The sequence below is a fragment of the Poecilia formosa genome, unplaced genomic scaffold (assembly GCF_000485575.1).
Source record: "Poecilia formosa unplaced genomic scaffold, Poecilia_formosa-5.1.2 Scaffold102, whole genome shotgun sequence".
NCBI classification, from domain to species: Eukaryota; Metazoa; Chordata; class Actinopteri; order Cyprinodontiformes; family Poeciliidae; genus Poecilia; species Poecilia formosa.
Genome location: NW_006800041.1, coordinates 328,131 through 350,599, shown reverse-complemented (window position 1 = coordinate 350,599; position 22,469 = coordinate 328,131). Strand labels below are relative to the sequence as shown.

At 35.5% G+C, this 22,469-nt stretch overlaps 1 protein-coding gene across 2 annotated transcripts in view; it reads left to right on the top strand.

Moving 5' to 3' along the window:
- The window catches only part of mdga1 (MAM domain containing glycosylphosphatidylinositol anchor 1), a 175,182-nt gene that overhangs the window by 113,181 nt on the left and 39,532 nt on the right, over positions 1-22,469 (top strand). For both annotated transcript variants that reach the window (XM_016674831.1, XM_007559058.2), the window contains exons 6-9: positions 1,295-1,427; positions 14,904-15,173; positions 19,057-19,386; positions 21,573-21,869. In XM_016674831.1, the coding sequence (XP_016530317.1) occupies positions 1,295-1,427; positions 14,904-15,173; positions 19,057-19,386; positions 21,573-21,869 (1,030 nt within the window). The remainder of the gene's footprint in view (positions 1-1,294; positions 1,428-14,903; positions 15,174-19,056; positions 19,387-21,572; positions 21,870-22,469) is intronic.

The window sequence follows — 22,469 nt, the reverse complement described above, 5'->3', positions numbered from 1 at the left end:
TGAAAATTATTATTCACAAATGCTATCTGATTGTTCAAGAAAGGGCAACATTTTCAGCCTCTACCAGAAAGCTGATAGAGATATGGCCAAATGAAAACAAGGTTGAATTTCAGCAAAGAGCTAATCTAACGTCTACATCAATTAGACAGTGTAGTTTGTGGGCTTTAATCTGTACCAGTCTTGAGACTCTCTCAAGGTATATCTATGGTTCATTGTTCATGGATAACGTGTGCAGACTGCAGACAATGCAATGATAAAACTTTTTTTTTTTGTCCAAAAAACACAACAATTCAAAATAACCACTTGAAGAAAAATTCATTTTGAGCCTTCCTGTTTTAGTGCAACCATCACTGTGGTGCAGTTTAGTCAAAAGTACAACTTTACGTGAATTAACGAGGTTGCAAAGTCATGTGAACAGAACAGCATGTGTAGCCGATTCAAAACTCATTTTAAACATAACTTTAAGGGTGAGATAGACTTTGTAATTGTGCAGTCATTGGCATTTTCATTTGTACATATAGCCTCTTCAAAGGCTGAGAGGTATTTCATTCAATTTATATTATCTTCCGAAAGTATAATGTATGGGTCATAAGACTCCAGCTATTCAAATCAGTTCTTCACAGTTTATATTCATTGTCAGACCTGGTGGCCCTGTCCTGCTTTTTATTGGATTTGTGAAGAGCTTGTCTTCCAGCAAACCCCCTGAACATCTCATAATGCCTCATCGTGTTATTTGGGAGAACATATTAGTCTTCACTCAAGCCTTTTATCTTGAATGCTAAAATAATATTGATAAATCAATAGCACTTGTCAAATCTTGGTGCTACCTTATGTTATTCAATGCCTCTGTCTATACATCTGTTATATCATGAGAAACAGAGAGAGGTTGTGTGAGATGATCATAAGAAGGACATATTTAACAATGGAGAGGATTGGCGGATTTTGTTTTTATGTTCTGATCTGAAAATCTGAAAAAAAAAAAATAATTTTCCTAATGGCACATGCAAAAGCCTTTTCTAAATGATCCATCTTTTTATCCTGATGGAGCAATGTTGATTTAGACGATTGCAGGGTACATGAGACACACATATTGCATTTGATTATGCTTTACAAGACTGAATGCAGCTTAGAAGACACTAAGAAGTTATTTCAGTGATATTTAATGCAGTGAAGGTGTTGTGAGATTGTATGTTTAGTTCAATGTTTAATATGTCTTTAAATAATCACACTAAGATTAATTTGAGGAAAACATTTTTACAGTGCATGCTGTGTTGGTGTTGTGTGTCTCCTGTAGGGCGAGACCAAAGTGCTAAAACTGAAAAACCTGAGGACCAAGGATTTTGCCGACTACACTTGCCAGGTGTCTGTTCGCAATGTGTGTAACATTGAAGATAAGTCAGTCACCTTCAGGCTAACAAACGCTACAGGTACGTTTTTTTGTTTGCCTTTGTATTTGCAAAGAAAAGGAAAAAGCAAATGGATCCTTGCAATCCACAGCCACATACAGGCTTCCACAGATGCATATTTTACTCTTTTCTACGAAATGGGTTGCTTTCATCCTTTTCACTCCTTTTTTGATTTTATAAAACTTCTTTTTTATCATAGTTTTCTCTGCTTAGAAATCTGCTTTTCTTTTCTTGAGCAGGAAATACTATTCATTTCTCACTGCCTCATCTTCTCATTTTCCTTGCTGTGTATCCATTTCTCCACCTCCCTTTCTGTCTGGGCATCTTTTTTTTCTCCACTGGTTTTTCCTCTCGCTGTCTCTATCTTTTCGCCTGCCTCCCTGTGCGCGGCGTTGTCTGCCTGTCTAGTTTTTCTGTTGCTGAGAGCTCATCTCAGGGCCGTCAGCTGTAATTCAGTTGTCACGCTCCCTGTTATCTCCAATTCTCTCTGCACCGGTCTGTCCATCTGCACGCCACCGCCCGGCAACTCTCTTACTTACAACAACACTGTTGCCGTTGACAGTCCTGTCAGGTTTGTTACGGTCAGACTGATGCACCACCAGGGAATACCCTGAGCTTAGTGTATATTATCAATCTTTTTATTCCACTGTGTGTTTATCTTTTTCTCCTCTCTTTTGCTAAGCTCTCCTCCCATCAAATCAGTTTGAGGCTTTTTTTTTTTTTAAAGTTTTTTCTAAAGAAGTTAGTTACTCTAAGTCTGATCTCTGGCAAATTTAATAAAACCATCCTCCATGAAACATGAAAACCAAGTTTTTGGCTATATGTTATGAGGACTGTTTAAGGCTGCTTGTTGTAATCCTGTTTTTCTCATGGTCAAATAGGCTGAGTAAGAATAAGCAAGCACCATGGAGCAGGCAAACTTCTAATGATTGTTTTATTAGAGTGGATGCTGCTGGCTAGATACACAACCATGCATGCTAAAGTTCCCTTCTTTAAATCTCCACCCTAACTGGAAAAAATTAAACATTAATACTCCCTCTAAGCAATAGTTCGACGTTTTTGGTAATGCGCTTTTTTTTTTCCTTAGATGAAAAGGTCTATCACATGTTTTTTTCTTTTCTCTCTTTACTTTTTTTTCTGTAGCAGCAACTAACCTGTCTTGGCTTTGATCAAAGGTAATACAATCTGCCAACTAGGACCTCTTTGACTTTAAAGTTTAAACACACAGCTTATTTACTGCGTCTATAGCAAAAGTGATGGTTTTAAGTTGCACGTTACTCCAGTGACTTATTGACTGTCAGTATGTCTTAACACATTACTGCATATTATCAAAGCAGCTGAGTTTATTTACTATTGCAGCCAGCTCATTCATCTAACATAAATATCTTTCGTTGTGATCAGGAAACAGCTATCCATGACGCATGATTTAAAACCACTTTATTTAATCATTTTGTTTAACATTTTGTTCATTTTTAGACCCTTCTTCATAATCAGTGAAAAAATCATTATTTTTATTCCAGTACTCAAATCCTTATAAGTACAGACCAGGTTTTTGCATGAATCTGATGTTAATTTCACCAATTGATGAGGTTCAAGCCGATAAGATTGGAAATCTTCCTTCCCATAACCCCAGTCTTAATGTCTTCCACTAATCCTGTCAGATTCAAGTTAGTAATTTGGTTGGGTGTCTTCAAAATTTCAAAATTACCTATTGATAAAATCAAACCTTGACTTTAAATATATCTAAATTCTTTAGATGTATAAACCATTTAAGACATATGTTCACACTGTATAATTGTTGAGTTTTTTCTCCCAGAGCTTTGTGAAGTGAACTATAAGCTTGTTTGAGCATCTAAATCCAATTCTCAGTGCTTAAATAAATTGGCAAAGGTGAATCTTTCTCCCATCATTCTTACTTAAACGGACACAGTTGTTTTTTTTTTAAACTTATCACTTTCAGTGTATCTTCTTTTTCTTAACACTCCTGAGGAAGTGGGCACAAATGTGGCAGCAACACTACAACAAAATAAAAAATAAACATTTATACATACATACATACAGCTCTGGAAAAAATGAAGAGCCCACTGCACTGAACCCCATTGAAAACCTCCTGGTTATTCCACCAAATACTGATTTCTGAACTCTTCCTGAGTAAAAGCATTAGTATTGTTGTTTCTAAATGATTATGAACTTGTTTTCTTTGCACTGAGGTCTGAAAGCTCTGCATGTTTTTCGTGATTTTGACCGTTTCTCATTTTCTGCAAGTAAATACAACATTTTCGCTTGGAACTTTAGAGACATGTTGTCAGTAGTTCATAGAATAAAAGAACAATGTTCATTTTACTCAAACATATATTTATAACAAGTAAAATCAGAGAAACTGATCATTTTATGAAGTCTCTCATTTTTTTCCAGATATAAATATATAAATGGTAAATGGCCTGTACTCCAGATGACCCCAAACTGCTTCACACTACATTCAGTGTCAAACACACACTGATGATTGGAGCTACTGGATTGGAGCCACAGCTGCCCTGGGGCAGTCTGGCAGAGGTGGACAAGGAGGGGATCATTCCAGAAACCCAACAATTTTGGACCACTGTCTCCACCGTCACCAAATATATGCCTTTTGGTTAAAGGGTTTTTCCCATTTACTTTCTTCTTGCAAAACTAGCTGCAAGCTTTACACTCCTCCATATGGTTTTCATCATTCTTTGGAAACCATATGATCTGTTCAACTATCTCCACATCAAGTAGTTTTTTATTTATGTATTTATAGTACATTCTACCACTTACCATATGTGTTTTTAATAAAACCAGTTCACCAGCTGTTCAACAATATCTGAATTTTATCCTACAAAAAAAACACATTACATAAACCAGGAGTGCTGAGATGAGCATTTAATCCAAAAGAGAATCGTTCAAACTGAAAGTAAAAAATTTATCATGGTTGCAAAAAATGATTGAGAAATGCTTTCACCAAAGACTGCAGTCTATTAATTAGAGCACACACAATAGATCACAGATGAAGGAGCAACTAAAATGTGATGAGAACTAATGTTAGACAAATGTTTCAAAGAATTTCTATTACTGTTGTTGCCTACTACTCATAAAAATACCCAATTTTAAAACCAACAAGTGAGGAAAGTGGCCTTCACAGATTCTGTGGCCTGTGTCTGATGGGTATTCCTTACATTCATTGATGCAGTCTTCTACTCCTCTCGTCTTGGGCTCCTGTGGCCAAGATCAATTGTATCCTGACTGTGCAGTCGACACAAGCACAAAGACACACATGGATCCACAACAGCCACAACAATAACTGTCTGCCTGGCATCAGGCCTCAGAGACTTGCCAAAACAGCCAATCTGTCAGGACCTCACGTTCTCAAAGAGTGATGGAAAAACTCTGCTCTGAATGCGCGTGGGTGTGTGCGCATGTGTGTGGGCGAGTAGTTGTTGAGGAAGGAGCATCCACAATGAAGGGGATGAGGTAAAAAATGAAAGAATAGGAAGGGATGAAGTACAACTGTTTATTTGACTGTGTGCTGCTTGCTGGTTCTTCTATGAATGATATTCTAGGCGAGCTCCTTCTAATGATACACTCTCCCAGCAATGTCGGCTCTACAAAAAAGTTACATACAAATAAGTCACATTGCATGTTACACATGCATTTCCTTGCAAATGGTTAGCGTGGTCTAATCATGTTCCTCAGAAGAACCCTCCTTTTTCATGTTATATTAGCTAGAAATTGTCATTTTTTTGATACTACTTGTACTGCAATGTAAATGTTAAAAGTAAATATTAAATATCTATATGTACAAATCTGACATGACTGTATTGTGTTGACGCAACACTGGGTCTCATATTTCAATGATTGAGAAAGCACACTGCCCTGAATTTAGTCAAACACAAAGAGAAAATGAGAAATGCGTGAAAATGATGCTGTTTTTTGGCTCCATGGAAAGGAAGCATACAGTCCTAAGGCAAAATACAGAAGGAAATTATAATAGGCTGATAATAAATACGAGTCACAAGAAAAGGGTAAAAAACAACCATATTACATTTGCAAATATAAAAAAATGACAGTATCAGAGTCAGAGCTCTAAAATGACACTGACAGCAAAAACAAAAATAAATGGAAACTTAAAACGACAACTAAGTAATAGAAATGCATCGGGTGTGAGGGAAGAGGAGACGCAGTTTTTCATTAAAAGTGAAGCTTTTGTGAGAGAAAAATGAACCGCTTCTCTTCTTTTGTCCTCTGGGCATATTGTATCATTGTGTTTCCTGTTCATCATTGCAACATTAGTCCCTGCTGAGATTAAATTAATCAAATGAAGTCGATCCTATTGGAAAATAGGATTGACTTAACTTTCTTTTTGGTTTTGGTTATAATCCTGGTTTGGGGATCTTAGTAAGGAAACCTTTTTACCTCCAATCAGTGACATTTTTTTTTTCCCCTGACTCATAAAATGAAACGGTGTGAAGAGGGAAACTAGTTCTTATCATCACAGTTCCAGAGTCAGGAGGGATCAAGTTTTATGGTAGAGTCCATAAATCTCTTTTACTCTCCTAAAAAAAGTTGAATTTACTTTGCCATAGCAAAAACATCAATTAGTTCTTTCAGACTTCTGTAATTAGAGTGTGAAATTTGTGATTGCTGTGATTCTTAAAAGTGCTAGGACAGAACAAATAATTAATTTGAGCATTTATTTTGTTTAATAATATGTCTAAGTAGCAGTTGGACAGAGAAAATCAAAACAATTACCTAATCCTTATTCCTCTCTCGGAAAAAAAAAAGTTATGAAGATTTTTAAAAAAATTGTTTCTCTTCTCTTAGATTTTTTATTGAAAGAAATGGATCAAAATAAGAAATTTTTGTTGTTGTGATCCTGCACAGTTTATCGGGAAACTTTTGCCTTGAACTAAATTATTTTCCTGACCCACAGTTTCTACTAGTTGCTGTCATTAAATCTTGTTATAAAATGCTCCCTGTTAACACGTAATCACTCTCAATCAAGTAGTCTGAATAAAAACATTGGATTACCATGTTCAAATCCTGAACTATTTTTTTTTAATTATTTTTTTTACTTTCAGTCGCTGTTGCTGCTAAACAATTTATACTTTATATACATCAAAGACTTCAGAATGTTTTATAACAGCTTTGCCTTTGATAAGCTCGAAAAAGATTTTCAGCTTTCTGTGTCATTATTAACTCTGAAGTGCAGAATATTTTCTCCCTCCTGTTCTGTTGACATAAATGGAGCGAACGTTAACTTACAGGAAAGGATTTGAAAATTGTATTTCTGTGAGTAACATCAGACGCAGGCAAGAAAAATTCATACAGTGACTTTTAGCTTCTTATTAGTTTGCAAATATAAATTAAAAGCAGATGTCAAATATAATTTCTGAAATTTATATTGACAGAGTTTCAGACATTTTTTTAAATTATTTTATTATAATCTTACATATTTATATTCTGACATGCACAGATGTAGCATAACATTATGACCTCTAGCAGCTGTGTAAATAAAATATATTTAATTTTTATCATGGAACCCGTTGTTAGGTGAATATATTAAGCTGCAAGTTTTCTCTTCAATGATTTAAACAACATGAACGATAGGCTAGCTTAAGGATTTGAGCAATGTTGATGACGTTTATGTGACTGAGGCCATATCCAAAATTCCAGCTTTTCTGGGGCGCTCCCAGTTTGCAGAAGTCTGTACCTTTCAAAAGAAATTGAAGGAAGGAACGCTGCTGAACTGGGTACAGGGTCTATGATGCACTTAGGGAGCAAAAGCTGTCCCATAAGATGAGATTCAATAGAGAAGCTATTGAAGCTCAAAATGCTGAAGATATTAACAGTGGTTCAAAATACACAGTGTGTGGCAATGGAAGAAGGTGGCTTTGAGTGATGAATCATGTTGTCTGTCAGATCAGGTGGATGGCCAGGAACATCTGCATAACTGGCCCAATAATTCAGCATAATTAGCTTATTTATTGATGAAACAATCAAACAATGTGATACCCAATCATGTTTCGGTTGGTAACGTCTTGGTGGAATAAATTCCTCGATTAATCATGGCTATGTTGGCAGTAAAATAGACAAACTATTGGATAGGTGGTGATAATGTTTTGCCCAGTCTATGTTTTTATATTCAGAATTGTTTGGAAGACTGTAATAAAGGCACATATGCAACTATTTTACATAAATTATCCCATGATGAGTGTTTTAAAAATTGAGGGCATTCATCCAGTGCAGCTGCACACACACCGCAATCATACTAATAGCTCTGGATTTTTGAAGAATAAATACTTGAAACTGCTGCCACAAGTGTTTTATCCAAGTACAACCCATGTTTCTCAATATTCACTCCACAATTAGCCTTGAATAAAAAGACTTCAGCAGAGAGAGCAGATACTAAAGATGAGCTTATAAAGAGACAACAGGAGGTAATGTATTTACTACATAATCATAACATCACTCCCCATAATCTTTGTGTGCATTCTGAATCCAGTTTAGCTAGCGTAGTCCTATTGCTCTGCAACATGTTTTTTAAAATATATATAAGTGGTTTAAACTGGCACATCACTTAAAACAAAAATCACAAACTTATTTTTAACTTAATCAGTGACATATTATGTACTGTGCAAATGAATATATACATTAATATCTGATTATATAATTTGATTTTTCAGTTCTTATGATTTCGCCAAAAGCTTATTGAAACCTTTCTTCTTAGTTGGCCAGTGTCTGCTCAATCAGTGTTATGGAAATGGCTCTGTTCCTTGATTAAATATGATTATGTCCAATTATGTATACTCATGTACTGCCATTGTACTACAAAACTTATCTCAATTACTTGGCAAAGTATGCAAGACCTTGTAATGCAATTTGAATTAATTATTGTCTACTTTAATTGAATTTATTCCAATTATAATCCAATTCATTCCAATTAAACTGAACCCATCCCATTATAAATGTACTGTAGTTCAATACAAAATAGTCTGAATCACTTTATTGGTACTCATTAAATCATTTTTTAACCAGCTATGCCAAAAGAACAGGTTATATTGATTGCTCTGTGGATTTGAACCTGTATCCTAAGCATGAATTTAGTGGGAAATGGTGAAGCAACTTTCCTTTAAGGAGAACAGACCCCCAGTTCCTTCTTTTAAATTCTCGGCCTCCTCGGTAACTTCACCATTAAATCAAAACAATCACTTTGCAGCTCTGATTCAAAATTATTACTGAGATACTAAGATTATAGTAAATTGTCTTTTTATCCTTAAATTTTACCTATAAAGATATTTTAGTTCTTTGATATGACAACTAATAGTTTTTATATATTTCATTCAACGTCTGAAGGTCCGTTAAATAATTAAATACTAAATGCCATGCCATACCAAGTTTATTTATAAAACACTTTAAAACAACCACAGCTGATACAAAGTGCTGTACATTAAAACACAACATAACAATTTAAAAAAAATAAAAACTCTTACTGTTTAAAAACAAACATACAATTTAAAACTGGATCCCGCTGGAGTTGAAAGCCAAGTAAAATAGATTAAATACATTATGTAATCCTCTAATTGTTTTGTGAAAATATTGCAGCAGTAACATGTTTCTCTTTACATTTTCATGTATATTCTTACCAAATTATAACTAACATTTTTAAAAAAGTTTTATGTCTTTTTGTGACAGAAAGTTTTATCTGACAACAAAATGAACCCCATAGTGTCAAGAGTGTCACTGTCAGGGGCTACAAAGTTATCACATTAACACCCACATAGGCCTGTTGTGTCTTCATTCAGGGTGCCAAACTATTGCTTTCAAAATTAGTCATTTCTTTATTTGTTTTCATACTTACTAGGTGACACATGTTTAAAATTCTAGTCAAAACTCAGGTTTTTGGTGTCTGACTATTTCATCCACCTGCATCATCATTGGAATAAATTTGATCTCTCTAAATGAGGGTTTGCTGAAAATGTTCTCCAGTTTTTTTTTTTAGTAGTCCTCTGGTGTTATCCGCATCTCTGTCAACAAAATTATTTATTTATTTTTGGAAGGTAACATGAGAGGTCCTGATGGAGATAGTAAAGCATGAAGTTAGAGTGAACAGGAAACGCGGAATGAATCAGGTCAGAGAACACAACAAAACCTTACCTGACCGGAACAAAAGCAGATTAAATTATACAAGTGACGGCCTTACAATCAATCAATCAATCAATCAATCAATCAATCAATCAATCAATCAATCAATCAATCAATCAATCAATCAATCAATCAATCAAATTTTATTTGTATAGCACATTTCAGCAGCAAGGCATTTCAAAGTGCTTTACATAATTAAAATGCAAACAGCATGTGACATATAGTGAGAAAGAGAAATAAAAAGAACTTAAATCGATAAAAAGTAAAGATAAAAACTGTTTAGAATAAACGGTGAGAAAGAGATTTTGAAAAAGAATTAAAAACAGATGAAAACATTAAAAGGCGCACCCCTTAAACCTCAGAGTTTTAGTTAAAACGCTGTTTAACAAGGATTCTCAAACCTCTAGATATAACTTAATAAATAGATAAAAAGTAAAGATAAAAACATTAACAATGTAAGTAAAACAGGCACAAGGAGTTGGAAGGCATTTTTACTTTCTTGCAAACTACTGTGGGAAGAGTATTTGATCCCACTTTGATAACTCCCACACATGCCCTTTATAAGAAAAATAAAATTTTCAAATCTTCACTTCCACCTCTGCATTTCACTATGCTTCCCTCTTTCTTCACATCATTTTTTATACTATATGCTTCTTCATTTTTTTTTTACAGATTTCTTTCTTTTTTTCTTTTTTTTTTTTACTGCATCTGGTGGCAGACTGCAAAAAATATGATCAGATTTATGTCAAGTAAACCAGGATGCTGGCAATGAAGTAGTTTTTGCAGTCAAATAAACCAGTGACATTGTTACCTTGGTATGTGAGGCTGCTGCACCGGTTAGTCCCTTAAGACACACCCAAGTTTTAATGCTTTAGGAGCCAAAAATAGCTGCGTTAGACTTCAATTCATCCTCCAAACTCATCTATGTTTATAAATAGATTTCTGGGTGTAACACGGTGATTAGAGATATGGAGACCTTTACATGTTCAGAAATGTCAGTATTTTTGACAGAACTAATTAACTTCCTGCTCTGTAACCTTGAAGTTTTCTAAAACTATGATTCATCAAAATTTGCTGCCTAAATTCTACAATTTCAACCTCTGTTTGGATTAATCAAATACAAACTGACACATTTGTGTTTGTCAGTTTGTATTAATATTTGAATTGACAAATAAAAGAATGAATGAATTATAGCGTATACAAGAACATTGTGGAATAAGGTGATAATCATAGCAATGACTAGAGAGAAATAAGACTAGAACATTAAAAAGTGAATATTTACTCATGGCCAACCTGTCACCTCATGTTGATTTCCAATCTTTCAAAGTAAAAATGACTCATTGCCAATCTGGTCTTCATTATTATATGAACTTTAGCATGCATCACTACAGAAATGATACTTGAAGTATTTCATTTATTGATGGTTCATTAAAGTACAATAATACTCAAGAAAAAGTTTTCTTGACGGCTCTGGACCCTGCAGGCCTCCAGGAGTTTGCTCTCTTAGTATTGCACTTTGATACAATGGAAATAGACAGAACTATTTATTCTCTCATTGCAGCTGATATGACAATGAAATTTCTTGTCAGATTCAGAGCCATCACTTCTGAAGTTAGCTAAAGCGATCAGATTAGTGTGTCTGTGTTTTTGCACAGTCCCTACAGACACTGCCAGCAAGTCTGTGTGAGTGCACAGATTTGTGCACACTGTTGTACTGGCTGAAACATGAATACGTAAAGTACTTTGTTGAGCATCTGCACACCCCATTCATTCTCATAATTGCTGTCGAAAAGGAGATTAGATGAAAGGATGTACTGTACAAAATCTATTAGAGCAATGAATTGTTTCCTGTGTTCGGGTGGTTTGCATCTCATTGGAGATTAACTTTTCTTTATTTTACATGCAAAAGATCATAATGTTTTATCTATTACTTGTGCAGTGGAGACAAAAAATACACTGAAGTACTTTTTTTTAAGGAAGCATGTTATTTTTGTTTGCAGTACTGTTTTATGGATTAAAATGTAGTGGTTTTACAAAATCAATTTTTCAGCTAAATTCCAGCAGCTCTGTTCATGCATCTTCTACACAAACAAAATCCCAAAATGTTATATCTGCCCACTATTCTTTTTAGTCTAAAGGCACTAATCAGAGAAATCAAGAACAATACATAAATATGGAAACAATCCAAAGTCAGAACACACAGTATGTTATATGCTCTTGTTAGCACACAGCAGTGAGCTCAGCCAGTGAAACGGCACAGCAGTGCGCTGTCAGATTAATTTTCTCAAGCTAAACTCCACTTCCAAGGTCCAGTGGGCTCTGAAATATATACGTTAAAAATACTGTTTAAAGATGACATGCATCAATGTTGTTTTGCCCGTGTAAGTTGTTCTGATTTGTACAGCTGATGATCTTTTTCTGACTTTTTGATCCTCCAAAGAAGTTTCCCAGCTGAACACTTTTTACCAGATTAGTAGAGGTTGACCATCTTGTACCAAACATAATCTTTGAGAATTTTTATGCCTGAAAGACAGATAAGCTGAAATCATATATTTGCCTTTGCTGTTTTTAGAAGACACTAAATCAGATTAAAGCTTTCTTGTTTCAGGAGTAGTATATTTATTTCTTTTATATTCAGAGGGTTATGTGTATTTTCATGCACCATGATGCACTTGAGCATTTCTTATAATTGTTCTGTGCTTGGTATTAAAGATTTTAGGTATCCTAAAACAATCTTCTCTTAAACAGTTGACTTTTTCAGCATTGTTGGCCCATTCCTCTTTGCAGAAGTAATATAATTGAATCATGTTTCTCTATGAGATTGAGATTTGGACTTTGGCTGGTGTCCACTCTAAATTATTTACTTTGCTGTTTTTATGCAGGTACATCTACAGCTAGTGTTCATCTGGAAGATCTTCTATCAACTAACCTTTAACTTTCTTACACTTTCTTTAACTTAGGTTTTGAGATATTGCTTTAATTATCCCACACAATGTTCTTTTATTATAATGCCATTTATTTTGTTAAATGGTCCTTGTTGCAGAAAAATAACTCCCACACAACATAATACCACTTAAAATGTTAGTTTCATCAAACCATAAAGTATCCCTCATCAAATTAGGGTTTTACTGTAATTTTTCTTTTTATGTTTTTTGGAGAAATGGCTTCTTTTCTTTGAATGACCTTTCAATGTTGGTACATGATCTGTGGATAATGACTGTGGATAATTTTCTGCCAGCAAGAAAATTGCTTAATTTTTATACAAGTTGCTTAATTTTTCATCTGTCCCAGACACCATAATATGTAAATTTTTAAATGTGAAGGATGTAATAAAACGTTTGTTGAAAGAAATCATCTCTAGTTATTCTAGAATTCAGGAAATGGAAATAGTTTTGTTAATCCTAACTAACTTAAAACAATAAGTCTAATTTAATTTTAGACAATAGGAAAAATACTTTATAAATATATTTGGTTTTGTACAAGTTGAATTAAATGTCAAATGTTTCTCAGTTTTATAGATAAATATAGACGACCCTCTGAATTGCTAATAAAAATTCTGGATAAAACTATGTTATTGATGTTGTTCTGAATTGTGACTAATGTGAATGCTAAATGAAACTTCCAAAGATAATTAAACATATTTTTGCTCTATGAGACTAAATACTTGGGCTCGGTAAGACAGAGGATGAGGTGAAAGTCAGGAAGAAACCTGGCTCCAGCCTTTCACCCCACCAGTCCTTTTTCAGATACTCAAAAAGACTTTGTAGAGATTATCTTAAGCCAAACTTGTATCAGACATGTTCTATATTTTAGAAATAGTTTGACTGCTTTCAGGAAATATTGTTGTAAAACCTTGTATATAATTTAGATATTTTGTCTTTGTGGTTTAGCTGAGCATTAAAGCCTGTTTTAAGGTTTAAACCTCCTTCATTTTTCTCCGTCCCGACTATCAGAAAGTCTCTTGACAAATACGAAACGTGTATTCACAACTGCAACAGAATCAGTGCAAGTGCTACTCAAGTGTTAGAGCAGTTACCCAATGACAACATTACTTGATATCAAACATCTAAATGTCTTAACAACAGTTAAGTTACATATTAGATTGGAATCTCTGATGAGGTTGATTTACAAATAGTTATGTGATATCCTAATTTACTTTATTGAGTTTAAATTGATTTCATTTCTTCGGTAAATTACTCAGAGACACACAACAAATGAAAGCTGTTTATTTACAATTGAAAATATGTGACTGAATTACAGCAGGAAGGTCAGAATCCATTCTGGAGCAGCATCTGTGGAGAACATAGGAAGATTTTGATGGAAAGAAAAAATAGGAGAGACATTTTTGCTCTTGCAAATTCTGGTGGTGGGTTTGGATCATAATGAGAGAATGATCCTGGTCGGTGGAGGGAGGGGCTGAGGGGAGGTTTGAGCTTTCTCTGAGAAAAGCAAAACTGAGCTTTCCAGAGTGACAAGAAACGTTGAGAGCAAAGCTGCTAAGTATGACCGCGTAACGAGTCATACGGAAACTAAGCAAGCACAGAGCTGGATGAGACGGCTGCGGTTAGATGTGAGACAGAATCGTGACAGTGGAAAATATACATATCAAAGAATATACTAAAAAGTTTTTGGAAAAAAAAAACAAAATAATGTAACAAGCAGTGTGTGTCCTAATATCAACAAAGTATTTCATCAGACAACAAACTGATTGCAAGCTCATTTTTCTCAATGTGCTGCTTCTGTCATCCCATTTTTGTCCTGAGGTGGGAAATGCTAAGACATATTACAGAATGTTGTACATAGGAGTGCAATATAGGTTGAATAGACCATTTAAATCCACTCACATTTCTCAAATGTATGTTTACTTAAAATTATTAAGCTACTTTTGATATAGCAAAAATCCTAGCAGCCTCCTGTGCTGGTTTTTCCCATCCTAGATGCAACAACTAAAAGGGAGATAAAATGTTTACACAATTAATAAAAATTATAAACAGACTTTTAAAAGCACATGTACTGAAATGTATTTGCTTTATTTATAACATTAGAATACTTATGTTTGGGAAATTAAACTTAGTTAAAATAGCAGCAAGGGGAACTTAGATGTATTTCAGATGGAAGATAACAGGTTCTATTCCTAGTCATACTTTGTTTTTAAGTATGACTGGTGCTCTCTGTCCATTCTAAAGCACATTAGTGGATTATACACATGCACTTACGGTTCAACCATTAATAATTCAAATTGAAAGACAGAAGACAAACAGTCAAGATTTTGTTTTTGTAACCGCATAGAATGCAATGCCATCTTTACTCATTTAACACCGTTTCTCTTCTTTGCAGCTCCCCCAATGATCCGGCTGTCAGTCGACGACACGGTGGTGGTAGATCCTGGGCAAGATGTGGTCATAACCTGTGAGGTGACTGCAGGTTTACCCTCCCCCGCGGTGACATGGTCCCGCTATCCCGGAGCCCTCCCACTCAGTGCCCAGGTTCGGGGTCCGACGTTGTTCTTACGTGCAGTCACTCCAGCGGATGCAGGTTTCTACAACTGCACGGCAACCAACAACGTGGGCAACCCCGCTCGCAAGAACGTCAATCTTACTGTCAGGAGTGAGTGAATTTATTTTGTTCTCCTGGTAATATATAGAGACAATGTTTAGTGAATTTATTGCAGTATTTTGGGGCATCAGAGTGGATAACATTAGATGTTCACTAATGCATTTACATCATGCAGAAAATATTTAATTAAAAACTGAACTTGAGGTATTGCTATTGAAAACCCTAGCAGAAGGCTTCAAATACAGCTTTGTCTGATAGTTTTTGGAAAAATCCCTAGACGAAAGAGAACAAGGTCATTTGACAATAATTACTCAGATTTGGAATATTTACTCAAGGGTTGTTCACTATGTTTTAATTATCCTCTTAGTCCACTTCATGGCTGCAGTAGCTAAAGCCAATTAAAATAGTTCACAGGCGTAAAGCTGGATTCACCATACAGGACAGCTCTCCATCCATCCGAAGGCCAAACAGAAAAAGAACCAAAATTTTCAAAGAACATTTTATCCAATATTATTCAGAACTTAATTCAAATGTAGGTTATGCAATTTTTACAATATTATTTTTGGAAAAAAAAAAAAAAAACTTGTCAGACAAAAAACACTAATTATTGCTGTGACCAAAACAGATGAGATAAAATGTATCTATAAAAAAGTCTTTACCCCTTTGTAACCAAAGCCAGTGTGATTCAAATAACACACGGGCTTTGTGTTGGCATGATGACATTATGCCAAATCTGGCATTATTATACACAGAGCCAAATTTGGTAAAGTGTCATACTTGGCCCAAAGTTTTGGTGCCCTGTCCATACAGGTTTCTTTTTGACATTTCCAATACAATAGACTGGTAATTAAAATCAGCTGTAAAGTTTTCAGGCCTTCTTTTCCAGAATCTGGAGGTTTTTTTTTTTTAAATCAGCTTGGTATTATTTCATTCTAAAATGTTCCTCACGAACATGCCATCATTTCCACAAATGTCTTCCTCCATAAAAAAACGAACCACAACTTTCTAATAACAATGTCAGTCCTGTATGTGGCAGTGCAGCACAGTAACTGAAACATATCAAAACAAAAGAAGCTGAAAACTTGCTGCATTAGAGCTGAGGGTTTTGCGTCGTCGCTCTCAAGTGGCGCATAATAATAGTTCCCTTTGTGACAATTCAGGGAATTAAATCATATTATAGGTTTATAGGATTGCATGTCTTTTAAAACTTTTAAAACATCGATGCACTAAAAATGTTGATTCTCCCGAAACTACTATGCACTTTAGTTTTCATCATTCTGTATTAAGTTTTTAGGAAACTTAAGTAAAGCTAATACATATAAAACTTCATAAGACTTTAATTTTGGTATTTATTTTTACTTTTTAGACAGATTACTTTTTAAAATTTCTGGGAGGTGCTGTTGCAGCATGGGTTATTATACAATATTTAACATAAATCTTTTCGGTTTGCTTTACAATACTACTTGTTCCCCTCCTACTAATAACAATGATAACCTAAAGCTGGAAAAGTTTCTTTCACTGAGGATAAAAAACTACCTTCCCAGTCACTGACAGTAATTTGGGACTGTATTAATGGGAAAGTCTGTGTGTGCTGTAAGCAGTTAATCCATCATTACAGTGAGCTGATGTGAATCTTGTCAGAGTGGGCGGGTTAAGTATTGCTCTTTTTGTAATTTCCCTGTCATTAAAGCAGAAACCTTCCATTCTTCCTAGCCTCTGGCTATTTTTGGCGCCTTTAATCATCTTTATTCACTCCAATTAGTTAGACTGGAGTGGAAGCAATTAGTGACAGTCTCTTCTGTTAGTTAACACTGTGGAGAACGTATGCCAAATACGCTTCTCCTGTTAGTCTAATGGGCCTGAACGCGTCTTTACACCAGCGCAGGTGGAAAGACGATTAGAGACAGATGCATTGTGGAAGTGCAAAAGAAGTCGGTAGGTGACACCTGCACATACATGTATGCACGTGTGTGTTTCCATGACTTCAGCTCTCACTCAAACCTCAAATTGCATCTTAGCTTTGAGTAAACATTATAATGAAACAATTCTTGTTTATACAATAAAGAGGAGACCATGCAATATTACTGTATAAATGTAAGTACACAACATCCACAAACCACTCAAGCAGATTAACACACCATTCACATGAAGCTGATAATTACATGTAAACCATTCGGTCACTGTCTTATAGCGGCCTCTGTATTTCATGAAGTCTCTTCTCCAGCCTTGCTGTTTAGTAGGGAAACAGAGAGCTGTTTTGCATTCAATATGGAAATCAGTTGGGGAAAATGCAGCCTTTGAAACTGAAAATTAAATGTGACAGTGTGAAAGTTACTCTTTGTCCTTGATTTTGTTTCCCCCCCACCTCCTCTTTATATCCCTGTTATTTTATTCTGAATCCTGGCTCTTTTTTTTCCCCTTGCACTCTTTTACAATTTGCCTCTTCCTCTTTTTTTCATTCTTTTGTCTCCCATTTCTTTTATTCCCCTGGGTTCTTTTTTTTAATTTTTTATCACGATGCTCCCTCCTTATGTATGACCAGGCTATCTCCCTTATTGACACACACTCTTTCTGGTGTATTTTTATAATTTGTCCTTGTAAAACTCTATTGCCTTTTAGCAGTTTTACTTGTAAGTACTTTTTTCAGCATTTACCCCCTAACTAAGTGACTGTAAAAGTATTTAAACCCCTTGACAATTTTTCAATTTTTTCAATTTTCAACCACAAATTTTAAAGTATCTCATTCAGATTTCTGTGATAGATAGAGAGCAGATGGATGGAGCTGAATCCTGAGTAAAACTTATAGAAAACCAGGGTGTTGTAATTGAGTTGTTTACATCAAAGCATGTGAATGTGTAAAAATGGTTCTGTGAAAGTCCAGACATATATTAAATTGAGAATGTGAAACTGACAAACGGTCCATATTTAGTCTGGCTGTGGTTATGACATTTTACAAAAAATGGGACAAAATTTCAGTCTCCAAATGCCAAAAGCTGGTGGAGACATATCTCAAAAGACTTGCTGCAGTAATTGCAGTAGGTTTTTCTGCAAAATATCGACTTACAGGGTCTGCACACCAGACTTTGCAAAAATTGTATATGTAGGAATTGGAAGCACATCTCATATTGTGCTAAAAGCATGCATCATCAAAATACTAAAAAGTCATTCGGTATAGCTACCTTGCAAGTACTATACTTTATTGTCATTTTTTGTGTGCACAGTGTTCTAGGACCAATATGTATTAGTACATTTTGTAAAACAGAGGTCTAATGTCACTCTATGTTTATAATACCTAAATTAGATAATATTTAAAACATGCAACATGGGACAGCAGTCTAAAGTGTTCATATTAATGCTTTTAGTCTGTACACTGTCAGTGCTTTAAGCCAAAGTCAAATTCCTTGTTTGGCACACAATCTTTGCCACACAGTGTCAGTAAATTCTGATTATGATCCTTTTAAATGAGTTCAAAGCTTACGAACCACTGTGCAAACCACAGGAAGAGATGCCTTCTTAGCAGCTGCAGTCGGTCTAGTTTGTAGAATAATAGGAAGAGGAATAAAAGCTATGGGCTGATAACATTTAAAACAAGTGCTCTACATCTATAAAATTCAAACTTAATACTGCGTGTAAGTGATAGTTACCTATATTTATGATAGTAAATGCATGCTCATTAAGCTGATTTTTTAAAATAAATGACTAGGAACAGTAATTGGTCAAAACAGTCGTTAACTCCTCACATTACGAGATAAAATTCCAACAAGAAAACAATGTAAGTATTGTGAGTTTTCTGAAGCAGAGGGCTAGGAAACTTTATTAAACATGTATCCTAAAAAGATGATCATTGGATAATTCTCTTTACAACACCCAGTACGGTAATACATCTTAATCATTCTTCTCTCCTTTTCTTAATGTTGTTACTCCCAACTCACAGCAATGAGCAACCTGACTTTCCAAATCACACCGGACTCTAACAAGGACAGCGAGACCATCCAAATGGGTCGGGACCTGAAACTGTCATGTCATGTTGACGCCACTCCACAGGACAAAGTCAACTACACCTGGTACAAAAATGGTGTCCCCGTCTTCAACTCGGAAAGCTTGATATTACTGCGCAGTGACCCTGACATGGCGCCCGGCACAAGTAGCTTGGAGATTGTAGACATGAAGTTCAGAGACCTGGCTATGTATAGCTGTGTGGCAAACTTCCCAGGCAGCAGGGTGCCAGAGCTGCGTGTGGATGTCAACATCTCCCAAAACAGTGGTAAGATTTTAATTTCTCTGTTTCTATTTGACATTTCTGTGAGACTGGGTCAGACTGTGAAAAAACACTTTGCTGCTGTTATTTTCAGACATAACCAATTAGCACTAAGGAAATTCAAACAAGGAGCTCTTATAACAAAATGTATTTAGACTGATCTTTAGACTGATAAACTGAACAGAGAGGGCACTGCATTAATCAGCCAAAAACAGGAAAAACAATGTTTTTTTTTTGGTTTTTTGTTTTTTTCAAATTTCATATATATTTTCAGTTGAGGTAAAAAATTATGTATTTTTTTCAAAAATTTCCCAAGTGCTGTTAAACAGTATTTTTTTTAAATACAGCTTTTACATACATTAATTTGCTTTGTACACAGAAAACAATACATTTCAGAAAAACCAAAAACTACCAGGGTTAAAATTATTAGCTCTGGTGCTAATAGTTAGTTGTGTATCCTCTTTGCTGGATAACAGCATGCAGTCAGTTATTGTAGTTTGCAACAAATCTTTGGGAAATCTGAGGAATCTCAGTTTTGCTGCTGATTGCTTGAGGTTTCCTTTCAAAATCTTCACATATCCTTCTTTGTTCATCATTCCTTCCACTTTGATGAGATTAAAAGTCACAGAACCACTGAAGCATCTCCACAGTATGATACTCCTAACACCATGTTTAGCATTTGTTCATACCTGAGATTCTTTATAGGATATCTGCCATTGTAATGTTTAGGGAAATTAGTGTGGCCTGCTGCTGTCTATCAGCCATTGTGCATCATTGTTAAGCAATAATTCTTTCTCTCGTGTACCTTTCCAGTGTTGTTCACCGTTGGTGGCTTGTGTGTTATTACCTTACCACTGGGAATACACTGTAGCTGGTTTAGAACAGCCTGTCTATTCATCTGGCTTCTATCCTTAGTGTATCTCTTTAGTTGGACAGCCAGAGCTCTGAGTCCTTGGTAAATTTCCAGGGCCTCAGGTATGGGCAACTGTTTCTATCTCTGAGACGCCCCCTTCTGGAGTTCTGACAATTGGCTTTCTTCTGTTACCTTGATTTTGGCTTCTAACCTTCTAATCCTTGTGAGCATTATCCATTTTGGTCTCTCTTAACTTTACCATTTCTAAGCATCTCTTATTGTTGCTGCTTTACAGTATCTCCGCTGGTTTCTATAGTCACTGTGCTTTGTCTATAAGACCCTCGGTGTTGGTGTCGTGGTTGACAGGCACTCAGAAAACCCATAATCATATATCAAATCTTGCTTCATTTGGGTTTGGTACCCAATCTGACTTTGTGTTCTTTCTACCCTTTGCTGTAGCCTTAATGTGTTGCATCTCCTGGAACTCTAATTGTGAAACCATTTGTGTATGTTGGAACATTGAGCTACTAGATTTCTCTTTAATTAGTTTAGACTGTGAGTTTTGAAGCATCAAGGTTTCCCACAGTCTTTTTGTTTAGCCCCGTTGCCTAGGGTTACTGGAGTAGTAGCATTTCAATAGTGCATTATTCTTTTCCCGTGTCCATTGCCGATGTGTCCCAGCAGCTCATTTCTCATCAAAGTGCCATGATTGTGTGGCACGGGGCCTGGCAACATCTGACAGTATGGTTCTTGGTTTATCTGCTCTCCTGGTATGATGTATTGCCCACTATATACTGCCGTATTTTATGTTTTAAATGATTTTCTCAGTTTTCTGTCTTTGAATATCCAGCCCTCTGATGCATTTTGCTGGATAACAGCACTACTTGGTAAAAACAAAATGTGGTTAAATTTGCTTCTGTATTTTCATGTTAAGCCTTTTTATAGGGACTAAAACTTTTTTTTATTATTTAGTTTTTTTAGACAGCTCAGTGTAAGTTTTAACCAAATACATACAGTCATCTATCTGTTATTCCAGGTTTACCTCAGTATGCTGCATTTAATGTTTAAGTCATGTCTGCCTCCTGAATATTACATGCAGTCACATAGCTTTTCTTCCCATTGTTTTCCTTTTGCAGTAATTCATCATGATCCAATGATTAAGGTAGCAAAAGGGAATAAATCTCTGCATAAACTTACGTCAAGCTCTTTCTTTTTTTTTATTTGCCCACAACATTATTACTTGAGTTAAAAGCAAAAGAATACATAAATAAATAAATAAACTTTCTTTATTGTTTTCCTTCAGATGATTTTTATAAAATTCCCTTTTCCTTTCCTCCAGTCACTCCTCCGATGCTGTCAGTTCCAACAGGAGGTCAGATTGTAAGTGTGCGTGAAGGAGGGTACACCGAGTTAGTTTGCCTGGTCGATGGCAAACCCCGTCCTCCAATTCTGTGGTCACGGACAGAGAAGGATTTACTAATGCCTTCGGGGAAACCCACAGTGGAGACACCCGACGGCCGCTTGAGGCTAAAGAACGTCAGCCGTGACATGATGGGGGTGTATCGATGTCAGACAGCTTCATACAACGGCCTTAACATCAAGCGCAGAGAGGCACAGGTCCAACTGAATGTGCAATGTAAGTGTGGATCAGATTATTTTCACCTGAGAACTCTACATACAACACCTTACAACTGCATGTGGTGGCAATCACACACTTTGACAATAACACATCGGAGTTTACATCTTATATACAAGCAAGTGTGTGGTTTGTTTAAAAAAACACAGATGACCAAAGTTAATTACGGTAAGTCAGAATCTCTATTGTAATTGTATAAAGAAGTATGCAAAAAGTGCGTGCGTGCGTGCGTGTGTGTGTGTGTGTGTGTGCGCGTGTATGCGTGTGTGTGTGTGTGTGTAGTTAAATAAGTCAGTCAAAATAGAGAAGACTTTGAAAAATGTAAGTTTTCCAAAGAATCAACATAAACACCTTACTCATATGTGAACTGTTAAAGACAAATAGTGTGTCACTTTGAAACTAAGCGAATAGAGTTTGCTCCAACTATAAATAAAACCAACTGGTTGGAAAACAAGCATAATATCAACTGGATAAAAGAAAATAACATTATGGAACAACTGATCAAATTATGATTGTCTTTTTTCTTCTTTTACTTTTTCTTTTACTTCTTGTCTGTGTTTTTTTAAATCAATCAATCAATCAATCAATCAATCAATCAAT